This window comes from Syngnathus scovelli, chromosome 2 (genome assembly GCF_024217435.2).
Source record: "Syngnathus scovelli strain Florida chromosome 2, RoL_Ssco_1.2, whole genome shotgun sequence".
Taxonomy (NCBI): Eukaryota; Metazoa; Chordata; class Actinopteri; order Syngnathiformes; family Syngnathidae; genus Syngnathus; species Syngnathus scovelli.
In genome coordinates this window covers 438,954-458,078 of record NC_090848.1, presented here as the reverse complement: position 1 = coordinate 458,078, position 19,125 = coordinate 438,954, and the positions used below count along the sequence as shown (strand labels likewise).

Sequence of the window (19,125 nt, the reverse complement as noted above, 5' to 3'; positions counted from 1 at the left end):
TTGCTGTAAAACTGAATGCGCTCCTCGCGAGAAAAACTCGATATTCTGCCTCGCTTGTTTCGTCTGCTGATCCTTTCCTTTTATACAGATATTCAGTCGGAGAATTTACCTGACAATTACATTTGACGACATGAAATACACCTCGAAGCACAAGCGGGGCCTTCCAAAGTGTTAAGTCAAATTCACAAGGGTTTAGAAACTGCTGCAACTGTATGCTTTCCATTTTTGCCAATAATAAACTAATTGTCATTGTTTGATCTGCCTGCAGCATTTGTTTTGTCCATTCCTGTTTTTGGCCAATTGTTCATGCATCCCAATTTCAAAGAAACACATCCAGAATGTGCGCACAAACACACATCTTAAATTGATACTTTGTATCTCAGTAACTGGAGCAGAATTAGTGTTAGAAAGTCCTTCATAATTTTTGCAAGCTACTTTTTTTTTTTTTTGCTGCTTGGCCACGTTTATGTCTTTGCTTGTGTGAGGTTGATCGAGCCGCCTTGCGTACGAAATGTGCTTCCTCAATAAAGCCGCCTTGCAGCACAATACACAAACTAGCGCTAATTAAAAGAGGGTAAAAAAAAAAAAAAAAAAATTGCCATCCTTCCTTATCTTCCCAATAAGACACGGATGAGCTGCTGCCCATCTGAATAGACTTGGGCTGCGTAGAACCTGTTATCACAAAAAAAAAAAACAGTTTTGCCTTAACTTCTCCAGGCCCGTCCGTCCGTCTTACAAGGCAGTCGTAGCCTAGTCAAGACAAATGAAAGAAAGCAACTTGGTGCAGACGAAGATGTGATGTATTTGTCAAGTCAATGCATATGACTACAAAGACATTTTGGAGGGAGGGAGGGAGGGAGGGAGGGAGGCAGTGGCAAGTCCTTGGCCTCAACCAAAGAAAGGTGTGAGAAGCCCAGCAAAGGTCCCACAAAGGGCCCGCGTGTCTTGCCCGTACAGGCGTGTCGCGTCGTCGGTCTTTCACGCGTCCCCCTTACAGGAGCTGGCAGCCGTTCCTCTTCTTGCGCTTGCGCACCTGCAGGGCGGCCCGGGTGGCCATCTCAAACACCTCCCGCACGCCGTCCTTGGTCTTGGCCGAGCACTCCAGGTAGCCGAAGGCGCCGATGCGGTTGGCCATGTCTCTGCCTTCGTCCGACTTGACCGGCTCCTGCGGGGCGGCGACAGGACGCCGAGCTGAGAATGGCGCCACCTTCGAGGGATTTAAACGCTCGGTCGGGCCGCACCTGTTTCATCTTGGCCAGCTCTCGGCGCGTGCTCTCGTCGTTCCTGAGGTCCTTCTTGTTGCCCACCAGGATGATGGGGACGTTGGGACAAAAGTGTTTGACTTCGGGCGTCCATTTCTCCGGAATGTTCTCTACGGAAAGGTCAAATGAAACGATGTGTAGCAATGGACTTTTGCATTTGAAATGACAGCGGGTGCAATGCCTGCACGGGCCTCGGCCAGCAGGAGGCAGTGTAACAGGAGAGACGACAAAGCCAACTTGGAGCAATAGTTTGCACCTCGGAGTGCCACTCGAGTGCTTGACGCCTCTTTGGGAGAATTGTTCGTCATCTGTCAAACTGCTGGTTTGTTTTTTTGCTTGCAGGTCAAAGCGAAAAAAGGCAGCTGACATTCGACGAGCAAAGTCAGGAGAAAAGGTAGCGGTTGCTTGCTAGTGGCGGCGCGTGCAACATTTGCTTTTCCGCGCAGATCGGGGGGGCCGGCTGCGTGCGCACGATGGGGGCATTTTGCCTTACAAGGAGAAGCACGGCGCTGGCTGGCTGGCTTCCTCCTCGTGCAAATATAGAGAGAGGTCAGCGGCCCTCCGCTAACGTGCAGAGAGAAGCGATCCCAACGCGGCGTGGGAAGGAGCTTCTCGGGCAGAACAGTCCAGCTTTTCAAATTTGGGCTCGCCGCGACATCATCCGACAGAGGCCGAGCGGAAACGGACGAAGACCATGTTTATGACTTGGCAGATGGTCAAAGGCGACAACTCTTCAGCTGGACGACGCTCTGGAGGGAAGCCTTAGCGCCGTGTTTGAAAAGGCTTACGAGCGGCAAAGTGTCCAGAGAAGGCGGCGGCGGCGGCGGGCTCTCACGCTTACCGAGACTGTCGGGGCTGTCGATGGAGAAGCACATGAGGATGACGTCCGTGTCAGGGTAGGAGAGAGGCCTCAATCGGTCGTAGTCCTCCTGGCCCGCCGTGTCCCACAGAGCCAGTTCCACCTGCCGTTTAAACTAGGTCAGTGAGCTGCACTTCCAGATGGTTCCCCCTCCCTTTTCCTGCTGCTAAACAGGAGCTGGGGGCCAAAACACACTAGGATGTGAGTGGAACACGCCACCAAGCGACCGTGTCACATCTGTATGGAAGTAAATAGGGGCCCATTGGAAAGGGGCTCTTTTCTGAGTTAGAAAGCATTTGGGGCTAGGAGGCAACTCTCCTCGCAGCACTTGGGTTAGTCTTCTGGCACGCGACACCGGACTTTGGTCTGCGGCCGACTCCCGGCGGATCCGTGCCCCGCTTGGAGCAGCTCGAGGAAGTGACACGATTCGTCGGGTACAAAGGCTTCAATGGGGATTTCCACGGCCGCACAGGAAGGTGCTGCCGGTCCGTTTCCTGTTATTGCGACGAAGTACAGCCCCACCTACCTGTTTGCCATCCACTTCAATGTCAGCGATGTAGTTCTCAAAGACTGTGGGGACGTAGACCTCCGGGAACTGGTCCTTACTGAAGACGATGAGCAGACAGGTCTTGCCGCAGGCGCCATCTCCCACGATCACCAGCTTCTTCCTGATGGCTGCCATCTGCAAGCGCAAGACACATGCCTGAGCGGGCTACCCGCCCACCTGAACCAAACAATGAGGACGCCCAAGTCCAAGTCCTGAAAAAAAACCAACCGTGCACTTTGTGGCCGAGCTACGCATTGCGTGATGAGGAAGGACTACTAGCGCAAAATTGGACCATCTTGTCAAGTGTCATTTTTCATCATTTCATTTAGACTTGGAGCTTTTAAATTCTGTTAAGTTGAATGTGTTTGTTTTCAGGGAATGCATGCTTCATTTTCCCCCAATTGTCTAAATGACACTAAAAATGGTGCGATGAGTCACTGGACAATCTTGTCAGCATCTCCACAGAATCTCCGCGGGCGGGAGTAGATTGCATTTGGTGTCATCCCGTGCCACAGAGCAAAAAAGTGCGTGGGGGTTAATGTACCATCCGGAAATAGTCTGGCTCCTGCTGTGGATGAATAAGTCGATTGGAGCTCGTTGCATTTGCATGAGCAACTGGCTCCTTGCAGCGTCGCAGCGCTTTGCGGGTTCAAATAGCATCACAGCGCACGGTGCATTGCCTTTTGTTTTCCTCCCCGCCGCAGGAACGGCTCCAAGCCGCTGGGAAACGCCGGACGGAGCCTCGCAGCACAACAAGGGTGTGGTTGCTCAGATTCCTCCGGAGAAACATTTCGGCAAGCTTTCAAAGTGCTCCACCGCGCTCTAGCGTCGCTCTTCACTTCATTTGTTAGCCGTCGGACAATTGACCGCAAGACGCTCCAGTGACAGACAGACAGACGGACGTCAACACACTTACGTCTTTTTAAAGTCCAGTCTTGAACTTCGCAATCACATGACGTCACCAAATCAGATACACCGTGCCAGTTTCAGGGATGTTTGGTTCAAGGTTCCAATTTTTAGAAATCACTTTCAAGGCCAAAGGTAATGCTCGTGGAGTGGCACGCACCCCAACTACATCTGGAATGCAAAACTTCGGGGGAAAGTAACGTGTTTCAACAAGTCGCTGAGCTGCTGCGAGCTAGCTAGTCAGCCAGCTCAAAGTCCAGTGCCGATATAAGTTTCATTTGTGCGGCCACAACAAGCCAGTGACGCTCCTTAATTGTTGTTGTTTTTTTATTTATTTATTTTTTATATATATTCGCCTACCTGGGCCGAAGAAGACTTTCACACGCCTCCGTGTTTCCTGCCCACGCTGGCGGGTAGCAGAAGGGACCAACACTAGCAGCAGCAATATAAGAGAAGCGTCCCAGCTGGGAAGCAATCACGTCCCCTCCCCGGCTGGTGCATTCAGGTGCCCCTCGTAAAACCTAGTCATCCGGTCGTCAACACCTTTGGCATTGCCCCCCCCCCCCCCCCGCACGATCTTTCCTCTTGGATTTTATTTTACGTCTTGGATCACACTAAAATTCTTGGGAAAAAAACAAACTGCGTCCCACAGAGAAGACATGTTTCCCGGTGCCCTAACACGTCCCCAGATTTTTGGCCAAATCGGATTATCTGAATGCAACCTGATGACGATTCACAACGCCTTCACGCTATTGGCTGAAATGATTTAACTGTTCCAATTCCCACACCCCTTTACGGTGATGTCACCTACTCACTCGCTGGACATTTTTTAAAATTTGGCTTTAAATTGTGTTAAGAAAATTGTTTTCATATTTCACCTTGCGTATTTTAAAGCAATAATGAACTATAATGTTTTGAAAATTGTTTACGCCCAGGAACAAAAATACATGATCTCATCTGTTTCACTATCAAGCACCTATTCATTGACAGCATTTTGCGAGCCGAGGGATTTGGAAACGTTTGACTGATTCCCAGCAGAGAATTATTCTGCCAAATGAAGTGATACAATATATCACAGGTATGAATTATGCCATTTTTGTGAGTCGCATTGACGCCAATGCTGTCACGTTTAGAAAATCACAAGCCTTGACTGTTCTCGAAGTAGCACATCTACTCTTTTGATACATGGCAAACTGCATGAATTAATTTGCTTTGGATTGGTATACAATTAAGGTATTTTAATCATTTTAAGACTCCAAGATCTGGTCAATTCATATCAACTCATCCAAAAATATTTAAAACAAGAACGCGGCAGACGTGTATCACAAGCCGAATGTAAACTATTCAAATATGTGCATAATTGCCCACCCGCGAAACGGTCGTCAACTTTCACGCTGCTGTAATTGCAGTTCTCACCAGAAGAGGGCCCTCGTGTACAAGGAACATCCCACAACACCTGTTTTATGAGGACTGGTTGAAAAATGGTTGACGCCATCAACTACTGAAAAGTATTCTTCATGCCCCTTGGTTTCTCTAGAGGATACTTAGAAGATGTTTGACCTCGATCCAAACCAAATAAAAAGCCTCACATTTCTACACTAATGGACATTTATGGCCGCCATCATTTCCAGCCTCCTACTCGTGCATGGAGCTGATTTTTCTTTACAAAACGCAGGCCCATGGATTTCTTTTCTCCACTGTGTCTTTTGTCAAACGGTCAAGCTGGGACGCGAGGAATGCAGCAGCACCACTTTGGAGCCGCTGCCCACCTCCACGCACACGCGCGGCCGGCCCACTGAAAGCAGCGACAAGCAAAAAAAAAAAAAAAAAAGTCAGCAACATTCAGCTATCGGCTGAATCTTGAAAAGAAAAGCCACGTGTGGTGTGGGTCACCTCATGCGCTCAAGTTCGCCAGCATCCTTTTCCAGAGCGTCAACGAGCAGGAAGGAATCCTCCGACGGCTCGTATACTTCGCTGAGGTCTCCCCGCGCGGCGTGATCGTACAGAGCTCTAGCGTGGGGTAGTTGGCCGGGCCGGGATGGCAAATTAAACCCTTCTCCTCGTGCAGGTTGTGGCGCTAACTAGTTCAAATAAAACGTCACGCGTTTGATATTTGCTTATTAAACCATGCGACGCGCTCCGGTTGACTTCCTTCTACGTCAAGCGTACGCACACTGGCACGTACGTCAAGACGTCACTGCGTCAACTGGCGTGCCTACGGTAAACGAGAAAGCTCAATTCAAAGGGACCCGAGCGCGTTCTTGCCAAGGATCCTTGTTTTGACTTGTGACTGACGCAGCAGATATTGAGTTTCACACTTTCCTATTTTTTTTCCTTTCAACAATTCGAAGATCTCATTTCCCCGTCCCCGAAGGCAGCACTTTGGAGAAAATTTGGTCGGCATGTCTTTCATGAGTAGAAAATAAAAAGTAGTGTCAAGAGACCGTTTTAAAAGTCACCTACCTGGCTCGCACACCTCGAGCGGGTCATAGTTGCCCATTCTTCCTTGCAGAGTTGCACAAGTTCAATCTAACTGTTGTCGTCGTCGTCACTTGCTGTGAATAAAAAGAAACCACAATAATAGAGTTGATTCATCAAGAACTCTCTTAAGTCTATTTCGAACGATTCGGTGAACGATTCTTTTGAACGAATCTTTTGAGTGAACTGATTCCAAAGATTTAGTTGACTTCAGAGAACTAGAATGCCCATCACTACTGCGGCTTCGTCACTTGTGAGCTGTCGCTGCCATCTCGTGGACATTTTGGATAACTGCACAGTTTGCTTGCCTTGCCATCAGATCACTCACTCATCTTTTGACGACCGGCTCAAAATCCTTCTGTCATTAAAGTATCCCCCCCCCCCCCCCCCCACTTTATTGGTCTATAGCAGTTGTTTGTTGAGTGATGGAAATTCCAAGAGCAGTACATCAATATTGGTACAATTTTTCCTGCTTCGGTTGGCTCGTAGTGTCATGAATCCGTGTTTCATAAAGTACACGTTGCAAAAACTCATTTTGGCAAGGGTACCAATTGGTTGGTACCTTTAAGTAAAACCGGTTTCACTTGAAAGGTGCAAACGTCAAGTTTACTGCTGCGTTGCTCTTATCGGGAAATTAGTACGTCACAATCAATGTTTTATTTATTTATTTACTTTTTAAAATCCGGGATTAATTGAATGAATGATTGAGACAATTTAAACCCTAACACTAACCACAAGACCACAAGGTTCCCCAGATGCTGATGGATAATGGCGAGGCAGTAACGAGGTTGGACGCAATAGTCAGATATTTCTGATGATTAAAACCCGAACCCTAGTTTGAAACCCTAACCCGAGTTTGAAACCCTAAACCTAGTATGAAAGCCTAGTTTAAAACCCTAACCCTTGTTCGAAACCCTAGCCCTAGTTTGAACCCATAGTACAACACTTCACCAAGAACCCTAAAAAGCCAAATGTAGGCCTCATTATTGGAGCATGTACAGTTTCCACGAGAGTTTCCAATCTGGATGGCAGGCATCCAGCATCTTACAAACAAGGAACGTCTCTTCTCTTCTCTTCTCTGTAGAAGAACTCTGACTCAAACCCTGTTGACATTAGCGAGTCCCCTCGGCCGGATTAATCTCTTGTCTTTATATGACCTCGAAGTTCTCCCTTGACAAAATCTTCGCCTCATTTCAATGCTAATGTGCTGTTTTCAAAGTGTAGCTGCTATTTATTATGAATCAGCTTACCCGCGAGGCAGCAGTTAATCCAGTCCATCCCTGCAGAACCTCCGAGAGGTCAAGAAGATACGTAGTGTTTAAATAGACTCGCCTCATCTTACCATTCAGACGGAACAGTCCTACGACCTGCGCGCTGTACAAAGGCCCGTCCGGCTTTCTATTTGCTCTCGGGGGCCACGGAGGAACTGGCTGACAAATGCTGAGAGGTGGCCGCCATCGCTCATTAAGACACGCAACCGTCGCTAATCCAATCCAATCCAACCCAACCCAACCCAACCCAACCCAACCCAACCCAACCGCTATTTGCTATTTTCAATCTTCATGCAGGCAGGCAGGCAGGCAGGCAGGCAGGCAGGCAGGCAGGCAGGCAGGCAGGCAACAAAACTTTGTTTGCTTCATGGAAGAGCCGAGAAGGATCGGGAAGCTGCCGTTCAAAAGCCTTCATCGGCCTCAGAATGAGCGCGTTTACAAAAACGTTCACCCGGCAAAAGTGTTTGGTTCACGTTGGTCAAACATAGAAAGGAGTTTGTGGCTTTTCCTTCATCGAACGTCATGTTGTTGTGGTCATCATCCTGTCGCTAGATCTAAGGCAACACCAAATTGTGAGCCAAGACAGCTCGGCAGCAGCGGCTCGGCAGCAGCTCGGCCTTGCTCGTGAATGCAAATCCCGCCGCTTGCCACATTCAATTACCGCTTGAAAAAAGTGCTGGTGTGGAGCAATTCACAAGGATGGCTGTGACATGTTTGATTAGCGGCTAGTGCATGACATCCAGAGCGCCTGTTCGTTTGGAGGATGGCTGCTATTTTTCATGCAGATGCCGTCAACTCTTTCTTCTTTTTTTGCTGTGGCCTTTCGGCATAAAAGTGTATGTTGTGACACTCGCCCGCGTCTCGTCTCGTCTCGTCTCGTCTCGCCGCTGCCCGGCTTGTCGCTCAATCACCGACGCTGTGACTGAAAGGAAGGCGGCGGCGTTTAGTTTAAGACTCCTGCGGCACGCACCATGCTATTAGCTCCCGTCGCCCGCCGTTTACCTGTCACTACATCTGCGTGTCGCCATAATAACGAAGGCAGCGGAGAGCTTTTCTCTGGACAACCATCAGCTGACTGCAAAACAACGTTGACAAACAAACACAAGGTCAAGGTGACAAGCCAACGCAGCGCTCTGACGTGAGTGACGTTTGGGAGCCAGCTGTCACTTTGTTACCTCGGAAAGCTGGCACCTGGGATTCGAACTTGGAGAAAAAACCCCGGCAAAAAATGTCACTCTAGAGCCAGGAAGGTAAAAAAAAAAAGAAAAAGGGGATTCAGGAGTGATAATGAAATATGGAGGACCGCACAGTAAAGCCTTCATCTTTGACAAGTTCCACATCTGTAGTGAAGCGTCTTCTTATTTCTCTTTCTCATCATGTTCTCCTCTCATAGTTGTAAAGTTATTCTTCCTTCAACAAGCAGACTGCGAGCCTCTGTTTATTTGCTTGTGTGTGTGCGCTGGCAGGGATTGTTTTGAACCCCCCCAATCTCCAAGCAATTTCTATGCAAATACTATGACTCGATTTAGAGGAAGCACACTGTGTTTGCCGCCTGTGTAGCGATACAGACAACGTCACAGATGCTGCTCGCTTCTGTCAGGTGTCAAGCTTGAGTCACGGACTCCAGGCAAAAAGTCATTCACTGCCATTGACGACTATAGACGTCAAAGATCCATTTGAACTCGCTTTTGAAATTTCCGTCGCCGAGTATCACGTCTCAAATGAGTTTTCTCAATCAGGAGTGAGCTCTCATTCTCAAAGGCCATCAGCCCGTGCCAAAGTCGGACAAATTGACCACCGCGGTCCAATGATGCGGCTTCATTGACTTCAAGCGGAAAGACGGAAGCAAAAGCCCAAAACGGTGAGACACTTGAGCCCAGACGCTGAGGAGCGTTGCGGCTCCCTGCCATTTAGTCCGATTGTCAAAAATCAAATGAGTAATTCATTTCCCCAGCTGGATCTCTTCAGTGATGGCGGCTCAAGCAGGAGAAGCAAACACAGGAGTCACGCCAAAGGGAAGAAGAGATGTTTAGATCAGGTTAGATCTTTAATTAGCTCCCGACTCGAGACGCTTTGCACTCCCACAGGTGTGAGCAAATAGTTTTATTTGGAGTCAAAGCAAGAAACTGCTTGTCCTCAAAAAATGTGGCGGCCCTCTCCCGCGTCGTGAGCACAATTATGATTTCTGAACAATTTGAGCGGAATACAAGACTGTGGCGGTTGCTAAGCGACCAGACTTTGCCGGCGGACACAATGGCTTTGCTCAAGTGGGGAAACATCGGAGGGATTACTTTGTTAATTGAATAGTTTGCACTAATTACAAGTCAGATGAAAATCTCATAGGTTACGCAAATGTGACGCTTTTGCTATAATGGTCTTTTTTTCTTTTCTCTGTGTATTCATTACACGCTTTGCATCTTTGCCAAAAACAAGATCTTCAAAATAAGAAGTTGAAAAGGGTTCCAGCTCATGAATCAACATGTTTTTTTTTTAAATGAGGAACCTCGGCAATATCAAACACAAGTGGACTCATCTTCTGTATCACAAAATTATAGTCTAGTCAAACAGCAGGAATAATCAGTGGAGTTTCAAAACTATTGAGTCTTGCTGGAAAGTTGTTTTTACAGCTTCAGGCACATTTTAGCGCCAAACGTGAGACAATAAACTGACAGCAGACGGAACAAGCGAAAGAGATGACACAATTGAAACAATTGAAAAAAAGATCAGCACTCCTGGATGGTGAACTGCAAACTATTCTTAGAAGTAAACACAACACCAGAGCAGGTCAAAATACTCCTGATCAAAAATCAAGAACTGAACTGCCACATTCGAGACTGTGTCATATTGTTGGTTGTATCATGTTGGATGTCTTGGATATTGCGTGAAGAAACGAAAAGAAACAAAACAAAACGAAACTAGTCTCAGTGGATGACAAGGTCAGGGAAAGATGGCTGACCCACTTCACTTTGCTTTGCTTTCCAAGATGGTAAACTTTTCAAGTCAAATAATAAAATAAGCCGTATGTCGGGATAAATCGGAAAAAGCCACCATTTCGCGAACGGTTGCTCTGTCTTCTTTTTTGTTTCTTCAAAACATGCTAAAATGTTTTAATGACCAACTTTCATTTCCAAGGACATGCTAAAATGTTTTAATGACCAACTTTCATTTCCAAGGCGGTAAACTTTTCCAAGTACAATCATTTGAAAAGCTCCCGATTCACAAATTGCAGGCCTGTCCTTTTGTTTCTTCCAAATGTGCTCAAATGTTTTAATAGATAAGAGCAGTTTGTTGAAAGGAAAAAAAAAATCACAGATGGCATATGGATTAAAAATGTCACACTCGTCAAGGTTCCTTTTAATGCATCTCAGGAAAAAAAAATCCATTCAATAGGCAGAAAGAAAAATGCAGTCTAGCTATTCAACACTCTAAGAAAAGCTTTTAAATCCGTCCGTCCGTCCGTCCGTCCGTCCGTCCATCCATCCGTCCATCCGTCCATCCATCCATCCATCCATATTTCGAATCTACCGATCGGTCCATTTCCGACATGATTTTCTTTTAGTCACTTTCTCGCTTCACATGAGCTAAAAAGCAAGCCAGTTGTTTGCCACAAAGGAAATTCAACTCAGTGCCTCCTCTGGGATTGGCCCAAGTTAGTCACCCCAGTACGAAGCACGACCAGCTTGTTGACACCGTGGCGCTCCGACAATCCAACACGGACGGAAATGTCCACGCTCGGCCGGGCGCCGTCGGTCTCTGCGGGATTTAGCGGGTGAGGGGGCCGCGTGGAGGCAGCACGACTTTCATTGCTGACCCTCGACCCGCGCCGAGGGACGTTATGAAAACGGAGCTAAACGATTGGCCGGCAGGCGCCAGCGGCACGTTGGCAGAGTGAGATAGCGAACTCCATTATAGTGAAAAAGGAGCAGGCGGCCAGCGCCAATGGCTGGACATGATGGCGGCCGTTACGAGCCGCCGATGGAGTGGCTCGGGGGGCACTTACGTTCTTTGTCAATAGTTCATACAATGTTCAAGCACTCGCTAACGGCCAATCGTTGACCCCTCTCCACCCATTGGAGAGTTTACTACCGCTTATCTTCTTCAGGCTCACGGCTGAGATGGAATATATCGCGGGGTGGACTTTCTGTTAGGTACATAAGAATGAAGATGGCGCTCGTGACTTTTACTGAGACAAGGCGAGGTTGTCCAAACAAAGCTCCCTTGTCCACAACATCGATCCTTTCAGGAGCCGATGCAATTCTTAGATTGCAGATGCGTAGCGCATGGTGGGCGCAGACAGATGGGAAATGTAATTACTGAATGTTCCTCAAAACCAAAGCAAAAAAATAAAAGGAGAAAGACACATTTGTCTTCAAGTGTGGCGAAATCGAGTCCCCTCCCTGCCGTTGATGAACTGGCATCTAACGATGAGGAGGAGCATATTGATGGGAGTATTTTTATTTTCCTGCGGTTAACACGTCATGCGTGCAGACAGCAAAGCACAAATCAAACAATGGCACTGAAGGTAAAAGTTGAAAAAAGAAAAACTTAAGACCGATGACAAAATGAGAGCAAGACATGATTGTGACCCTGAATGACTCTTACCTGTCGGTGGTCTCAGCAAGACGTCCTGCCGAAATCCCCCTTAACCCACGGGACACGCTCCCTGCCCTCACCTGTCAATCTTCACAGGTTTTGACCTTTTGCAAGACCCCCTTGTGCCCCCTCCCCTGCCTGCAAAGAGTCACAGATGGGCTGAACAATTGCTTGGAGGGAGGTCAGACGTTTCAAGCCATATGTCGTCTGTATTCCTCTAACAAGCAAAACGCCACTCCGTAGTAGAGATCTGGGATTGTCTAGAACCCGTATTATGAGTTCGGGCTCAAACGATGCGCTCGCTGAATGACCAATATGAGCTGGCAATTTTTATGGGCTGATTGTTAGGGCCTTTTGTGCATTATTTGCACGCTAAAATGTCGCACAAAAGTGTGCACAGCATTTCTGAACTTAACATCATCATTTATTGAACGCACAAATTATTCAATTGACCAAGTATGAAATGTATAAATAGGTCATATAAAAATTGACATAAAATCTTTTTTTCAAGTTTGTTTGAACATAAGGGTAAACTATACATCTAGATAGCAATAATAATAAATGCATGAGTGAGTGAATGAATGAATGAATGAATGAATGAACGAACGAATGAATGAACGAACGAATAAACATTAAGATCCCAAAGATTTTGGCTCAGGGTCCTTCGCATAGGCAGCCGGCGACAGCACGTCCCATCGCACCAATTAGACGCGCCTGACCTTAAATGGGCGCTACTAAACACAAATACGGTCCGACGCCTTTTCACAAGCGGTGGTGCGGTGCTGCCTTTTGCACCGATATGGCAGCGGGTATTCGGGCTCTGACAGACGCTGTCGCAGACATGTCATCCATCCGTCAAGGCGCAAGGAGAAGACACCATCCGATTGAGGGGTCAATCATTTGAAAGGGAAGCGCAACGACTGTACTGTACAATCAATCAATCAATCAATGCCGATGTGACGGCGTCAGTCAAAAGTGAGCCCTTTTAAAGGCAGCATGTCCAACGCCAGTGCATTTGAAGTAAATACAGAAGCTCCTGTCAGGGTAACATTAAGAATTGATGCGCCTCGTAAATGCCGAGCGGCTCATTGGAGGCGGCCGGCTGACTCGCTGAGCATCTTAACTGTACAGGGGCCGTCAGGTCCCAATAGCGAGCCATAAACCACTTGGCACCACTACGTCCGGCGGGGCGCAAGCCAAATGTTCCAAAAGGAATCAACTGGTACAACATCTGAATTGAAAAGTTACCCGTAGCCTCCCGTGATCCCTCCTCGACTGAATCCCAAAGAGAGCTGGAGACCAACTAGCACCAAATTGCTGCTTTGGTGCGTTTGTGTGGTGAACCTATGAATGCATCCATGTTTGAAGATGTTTTCAGGCAGTAAGGGGAAATCAATGAGGCCCCGCTCATGCAAATGGCTCATTGACCAATGAGAGTAATGGCCCATGGACAGGCAGCATGCCATTGACTGCTGCTGCCTTGGATGCCTTCAAAGACAGATGGGGGGGATGAAATCAGTGACTAAATTCACCTCGATCTATCAATCCAAGCTCAGCCATCTTATCCCACCTGGACAGGAAGTCTCGGTGTATGGCATCCTAATTGTTGTCCAGACAGACAGACAGACAGACAGACAGACAGACAGACAGACCTTTTCAATAGCGCTCATTAAGGCTAAGAGTCTTCGGTTGCGTGTTTTTGGAACCTGCGAAGATGCAGAAGAATTAGCTAGCAGTGACTAGCATGCTAACGATGCCCGGCTTACGTATATTGCACATTAATGGGGAGATACATATATATATATATATATATATATATATATACACGTACTATATTTGATTTTTTTTTTTTTTGCCTCAGAAGACAAGCTGAGAGGTCCACTTATTCTTAACCCCGTGGGAGCACCTGCAAAATCTCTCTCTGCCTTGCCATACCATACGTACCTTCAGCAGAGCTGAAAGGTCACTCAGCTGTCAGGGAGTAAAAGTCAATAGCTCAACCTTTCAGGCATGTCTCTATACTGTGTGTCACCGTCACAGCTCCGCAATCTCTCAGTCGGACTGCTCGCTGCCTTTGGCATTCCTGGCTCTGACAGTCCACTTCCGCTCTGGCTGTCACAGCCAACATCTTTGAGACCAGCCAAAAGATGACGTACCCAAGGTCCAGACATTGATATCTGTCCGTCTGCGCCCCAATTCAATGGACAAAAAATGCATTAGATCAGCTGCGCCAGTCTCGAGATGCGCTCTGAGCAGGTCTAAATTCAGATTTCGGATTTGCTGCCGTCAAATTGTCCTCCTTAGCTTTGCCACAATTCCCAGCTTTGGACCAGTCTGCCAAATTTGAATACGCCATGTTTATGCGGTACAAATTAGAAATGAGCAGCAAGAGCTTCGGCCGGCAAGGCGTTCGTTCTTGCAGAATTGGCAGCGCCTCTCTCTCATGCGTCGCTGCTGTCTGAGCGACAAGGCCAAAGTGGCAGCGGCACAGCAAAGTTAGCCAGGCGCTCTTTGATCGTCAGCAATGACATGCGTCTTGTCTTCCGTGCCGCTTTGAAGCCAAAGGTTACAGAAAAAGGCAAGACAAGAAAAGCAGAGACATCAAAACAGGCAGCATTCAAATGCCACGGGAAGAAAGAAATGCCACTGTGCTGACGATGCGTGCGTGCGTGCGTCTCTTCCTCGTCTGGACCCAGCCGAATTGAAGAACAATAGCGTGCACCTTTGGAAGGCGCCATATAGCAGAGGTGTGGACAATGAACTGTGAAATCCTGTTGGACTCGGACAGGGCATGGGCCGGCGCCTTGCCGCAAATGGCGGTCGATACGGATTTTTGTATCAGCGCAAGGCTCGCTGTGGGTCAGCGGTCTACATCAAGCCGACGGAAGAAGGCGCGGCGCGACGCGTCTTGGGGTGATCATTTGGGGGCAACCTTGCTCAGACCAGAGGAGGGCAGACAGCAGGCCCACCGTCATTTTGTTGACTAAAATGTGAACAGTGGGTGTCAAAAGCGCCCAAAAATCATCCCAATGGGGGGCATAGCAATGGGGGGGGGGGGGGGGGGGGGGGGCTCAAACAATCAGTGATGCAGGGGCGGACTCCAAGTGCTCAATTCACAGTCCAGACACGCTTCCGCCAGCAGGCCACATATAGTAAAAGAAACCAAAATATCGGCTTTGACTTGCCATGATTTAAATCGACTGTGATCGCTCTCACAGTAGCGCATCCCTCCCTCACGCAGATGGGTGAACGGCTCTCTGTCAGCACAAAGTCCGATGTAGGATTTCATTTGATTGACTGACAGGTAATAAATGGATCTATCCATTCTTACAGTGCGTCCATTTGTGGTAGAGACTGAGTCATTGAACAGATTTGGTCCAGCCACCACCGCCGCATCAAATCCCCCGACATCTATTTCACGGCTGGACGCCGACTCGAATGGAGGGATAAGCCTATTGGAGATGAAGTCTCTCCCTAATATTGGTGGAACAATGGAGGATGGCCTTCAGATCGCTCAGAGCAGCTTAGAAAGACCCACGGCTATGTGGCTTGTTTACATCCGCAGCTGCCTCTTGGGCGAAGACAAAGAAAGACGCGCGCGAGAGGGAGGGAGAGAGAGGAGGCTGGAACTGGAGGACAAAAGAAGAGAAAGATAGATTTGAGTGAAACAGGATAAAGGGGATCGTCAGCGTGGCGAGAAGGAATCGTTGAGAGAACGCAAGTTCAATGCTAAATGCGGAGGAGGGGACAAACAACTCACACATTTCAAAGAGGTGAAACGACAAGTAGTGAAGGGAAAGAAAAGGACAAAGAAGTGGCAACATCCATCCATCCATCCATCCATCCATCCATCCATCCATCCATCCATCCATCCATCCATCCATCCATCCATCCATCCATCCAGTTCAGCTGAACAATTCCAGAGCATGGCGGCTCCCATTGAACCCAAGTAGCGCGAGATGACAAAAGCCCAGCTCCTCGAAGGCAACGACGCTCGGGCAAGGGCAATTAAGCCGAGCACCTGCTGCTCGCCGCCAAATGCCATCAGCGCGCTCCGCCAAATTTGCTGCAGCCACTGCTGAGTAAGAACATCAAGCCGCCATGTTGTTTTAGCCATAATGCGCTCAACGGCCGCGCCTCATTTCAAGGCAGGAAAAACAAAACACACAGGCAAGTGGGACCGCCTCATCGATCCTTTTATTACTTGTACCGTGGAAGCTATCGTTCCTCAAAGGGTTCAAGGAAAGTGAGTCGATCCATCTTAACGACAGGTCCGCGCCAGCCAACCTGTGATGGATGGGGGCAGATATGGCGGCGTGGGAGATTAGGCCAAGCACACGCGCCGTCGCCGACAAATTGCTGGCTCGAAAATTCTGCGGGCTGTGTGCGCTCTGGAGTCATGATTTTGTCCTTTACCAAAAATCAATTAACTCCTCTTTATCTTGATCTCAACAAGGAAACAACAACGATAATTGATACGGTGGCTTTCCAGGATGTTGCCCGACCTTTGATTTGTTTGGATTTGGAAACAATAGGAATGAAAGGAACCAAACTATTCATTCCAGGAAGAAACTGCTGCCATCATGAAACCATGCTTACTAGCTCGCTTGCACCTAGCAAATAAACGTTAGTCAAACCAAACTATTCATTCTAGGAAGAAACTGTTGCCATCATGAAACCATGCTACTAGCTCGCTTGCACCTAGCAAATAAACGTTCGTCAAAGCCCACTCCTTGGAATTCTCAAAAGATACTGGCCCAGAACTTTTGGCTCAGCGATGAGTGCATTTAACTCGAGCCTTGGGCAAAACTGTGCCGGAAAACCGCCGCCGTAGAGGTGCCACGACCCAGGTTGGGAGTGAAGTAAAGGTGCGAGCTTGCGCAGGGCTTTTCGCTCGGGGTGTTGTCAACACTTGAATGTTCTTAACTGCAATAGGTGTTCAAAAATGACAAATGCGTTGTGGGACAGTGAGTCACGTGATCAGGTAAAGTAAAAGGCAGTCATCCAAATGATTACGTATGCTCGTGGAAAACTACTCGGTGGTGGGCAACTTCTCTTTTTCCCAAAGTAGAAACATCGAATGGACAAAAGGAATAGAATCCAGAAGAAGCTTTAGACGGTCTGTTCACTTTCATTTCCGAGTGTAAATATTGTGTATGCTAACAGGCTGCTAACAGGCTGCTAACAGGCTGCTAACAGGCTAATTGCGCAGTATTTTGCCTACTACTAATCTGTGGTATAATAAGACACAAATGCAGACAGGGAGGTTAAATTCCAAACAAAATCACACAAATAAAAGTTCCTTGGATGAGGAAATAAGGTAAAGGCTGTTGTCAGCAATCTGGGGATTTTCAGGGTAGCTTAGAGTGAAAAGAAGCCCCCCCCCCCAATCCCAATCTCTGACTAGCCTTTGTGATGCTACGCTGTCCACATGTCAGCGTTGCAATATGACCCGACGGCGTCACACCTCTCTAACCTGACTTGTCACATACGCCACTCAAAGGCCGTCCAATTTCCTGCGGCTCATTTTGTCCAACAGACCTCCTTCCCCTGTCACCCACCCTCTTCCTCTTCCTTTCCCTTCCTTTCCTATTTGGGCCCAAACAAGGCAAGTTGCTCATAGCGGTCAGAGCTTGCTGAAGCCTTGCTGTGCTGTGCTGTGCTGTGCTGTGTCTGTCGTTAGGCTGTAGACGCATTTCTCCTGGTTTTCCACCTCTTTCGAATTAGCATCAATTCAACAAGAGCAAGTTGAAAGGCATTTACTGGCCTCTTATTTGAAAGTGTTAACCTGCCGCTCAGTCTAATTTGGGCCCGTTATCAGTTCATGCACAGCCACCGATGATGGTCCGACAATGGAAACGGGACTGCTAATGCTTATGAATGAGTCAACGCATCCGTCCTCCCAGTTACGTTGAGTCACGCGCATAGGCGCATCTTTCGCTCGTCCAGGTCGTGCAAACGTTCTGCTGAGCTGAATGAACGTGTAGCGACCCTGAAGCAGAAATGTCAAAATCGCTCGCCTCTATCTCTATTGTGCAGCGCTGCCAAGCGTTTCCGACAGACCTCATCCGCTCAGTGGCCATACATGAGTGGACAAGGGAAGAAAAGAGGCACTTTTAATCCAATATTACCAGCACGGCAGCACTGCTGTGGAAAATTACAGTTTTTCTTTTTGCATCGGAGAGATCAAGCTCGTTGGCCTTATTTTGCCTTTGGGGACTTTGGATTTGAAGTTTTGCTCTTCCCGCACTCCTTAATGGCTTCAAAATAATATCATTGATCAGCACATTTGTCGTCCGTATGCAGATATGGAGAGGTAAAGAAGGAAATAGAAATATTTTCCCCAAATCAATAGGAAGCCACATTGACAAAGGCTTAGGAGAGATGCGCTTGGCAGTCGGCACTCTCATCAGAGCCTCCCTCCGTGGATTACAAACAAAGGCAGATGTGAGGCTCATTGCCAACATATGGTAAGCTTGAATCCTGCAGCCTGGCGGTAGAGTTGAAGCTGCACCGACGTGCACTCGGGAACTTGTTCAAGCGGACCGAGAGCTCAGCCGCACACTTTCGTTGTCGCAGACTGAAATCTTTTCATTAATAAGCGTGCAGGCGCCACTTTTGCTTTAAACGGGAGAAGTCATTTCATGCCGATTTGCTTTGTGCGGTGAAATGAGCTTTTCTGCGCTGTAATGTGAGGACGCTTCCCAAGTTCTTTTTGATTCTGCAAATAGCCATAGACGCTGATGATTCGGGACATTGCCTGCGGGATGTCGGTGACTGAGCGCCCAGGCGCTGGTGTCAAAAAGCAGCAGCACAAGGGGCGCCGTATCCCACAGCCCGCCTGAACCGGCCTCCTGGTGTCAAAAAGCAGCGCCCGCCTGAACCGGCCTCCTGGTGTCAAAAAGCAGCAGCACAAGGGGCGCCGTATCCCACAGCCCGCCTGAACCGGCCTCCCTCATTAGCGCGTCGGCTAGCATTACATCACAGATGTATGCTAATGAAAGGCGACAGGAAATCAGGCATCCCACCGCTTTGGCCACATTTCCTCCCTTTCCATCACTTATTCCGACATGCACAGGAGCAGGTCACAGACTACTGATGAGGCAGAACTAATTGTTCTGTGAAGCCCGGCACCACTGCCGTATATGGCTTTGATGGTTTAAGCCTTAAAGGGGATTTGTCATGAGGTCCACTTTTCCCTTCCACATA

The 19,125-nt window shown here is 48.1% G+C and overlaps 2 protein-coding genes across 5 annotated transcripts in view; both read right to left on the bottom strand.

Moving 5' to 3' along the window:
* Window positions 1-782: 782 nt before the first annotated feature.
* LOC125987963 (rho-related GTP-binding protein RhoA-D) lies at window positions 783-6,079 on the bottom strand. Of its 4 annotated transcripts, none has more exons than XM_049752646.1 (5): window positions 6,038-6,079; window positions 2,648-2,803; window positions 2,104-2,224; window positions 1,242-1,372; window positions 783-1,165 (listed from the first exon to the last, which is right to left on the bottom strand). In XM_049752646.1, the coding sequence occupies exons 1-5, from the start codon at window positions 6,062-6,064 to the stop codon at window positions 992-994; spliced, it is 609 nt and encodes a 202-aa protein (XP_049608603.1). In that variant the 5' UTR covers window positions 6,065-6,079; the 3' UTR covers window positions 783-991. The 4 variants fall into 4 exon arrangements, with proteins under 4 accessions (XP_049608603.1, XP_049608602.1, XP_049608606.1 ...); XM_049752645.1 differs by lacking the exon at window positions 6,038-6,079 and adding an exon at window positions 4,991-5,140; XM_049752649.2 differs by lacking the exon at window positions 6,038-6,079 and adding an exon at window positions 3,935-4,116 and having other exon boundaries at window positions 2,648-2,880.
* LOC125987921 (neural cell adhesion molecule 2) overlaps window positions 6,038-19,125 on the bottom strand; it is a 186,861-nt gene continuing 173,773 nt past the window's right edge. The window contains exon 19 of the mRNA XM_068649925.1: window positions 6,038-6,129. Within this exon, the coding sequence (XP_068506026.1) occupies window positions 6,123-6,129 (7 nt within the window). The 3' untranslated portion in view covers window positions 6,038-6,122. The remainder of the gene's footprint in view (window positions 6,130-19,125) is intronic.

Coding starts and splice junctions, on each gene's coding strand:
- LOC125987963 (XM_049752645.1), bottom strand. CDS start 5,020: ATGTTCCTTGTACACGAGGGCCCTCTTCTG. Junction 2,804..4,990: donor TACACGAGGGCCCTCTTCTG/GTGAGAACTGCA, acceptor TTGCGCTTGCAG/ATGGCAGCCATCAGGAAGAA. Junction 1,373..2,103: donor CGACAGCCCCGACAGTCTCG/GTAAGCGTGAGA, acceptor ACCTTTCCGTAG/AGAACATTCCGGAGAAATGG.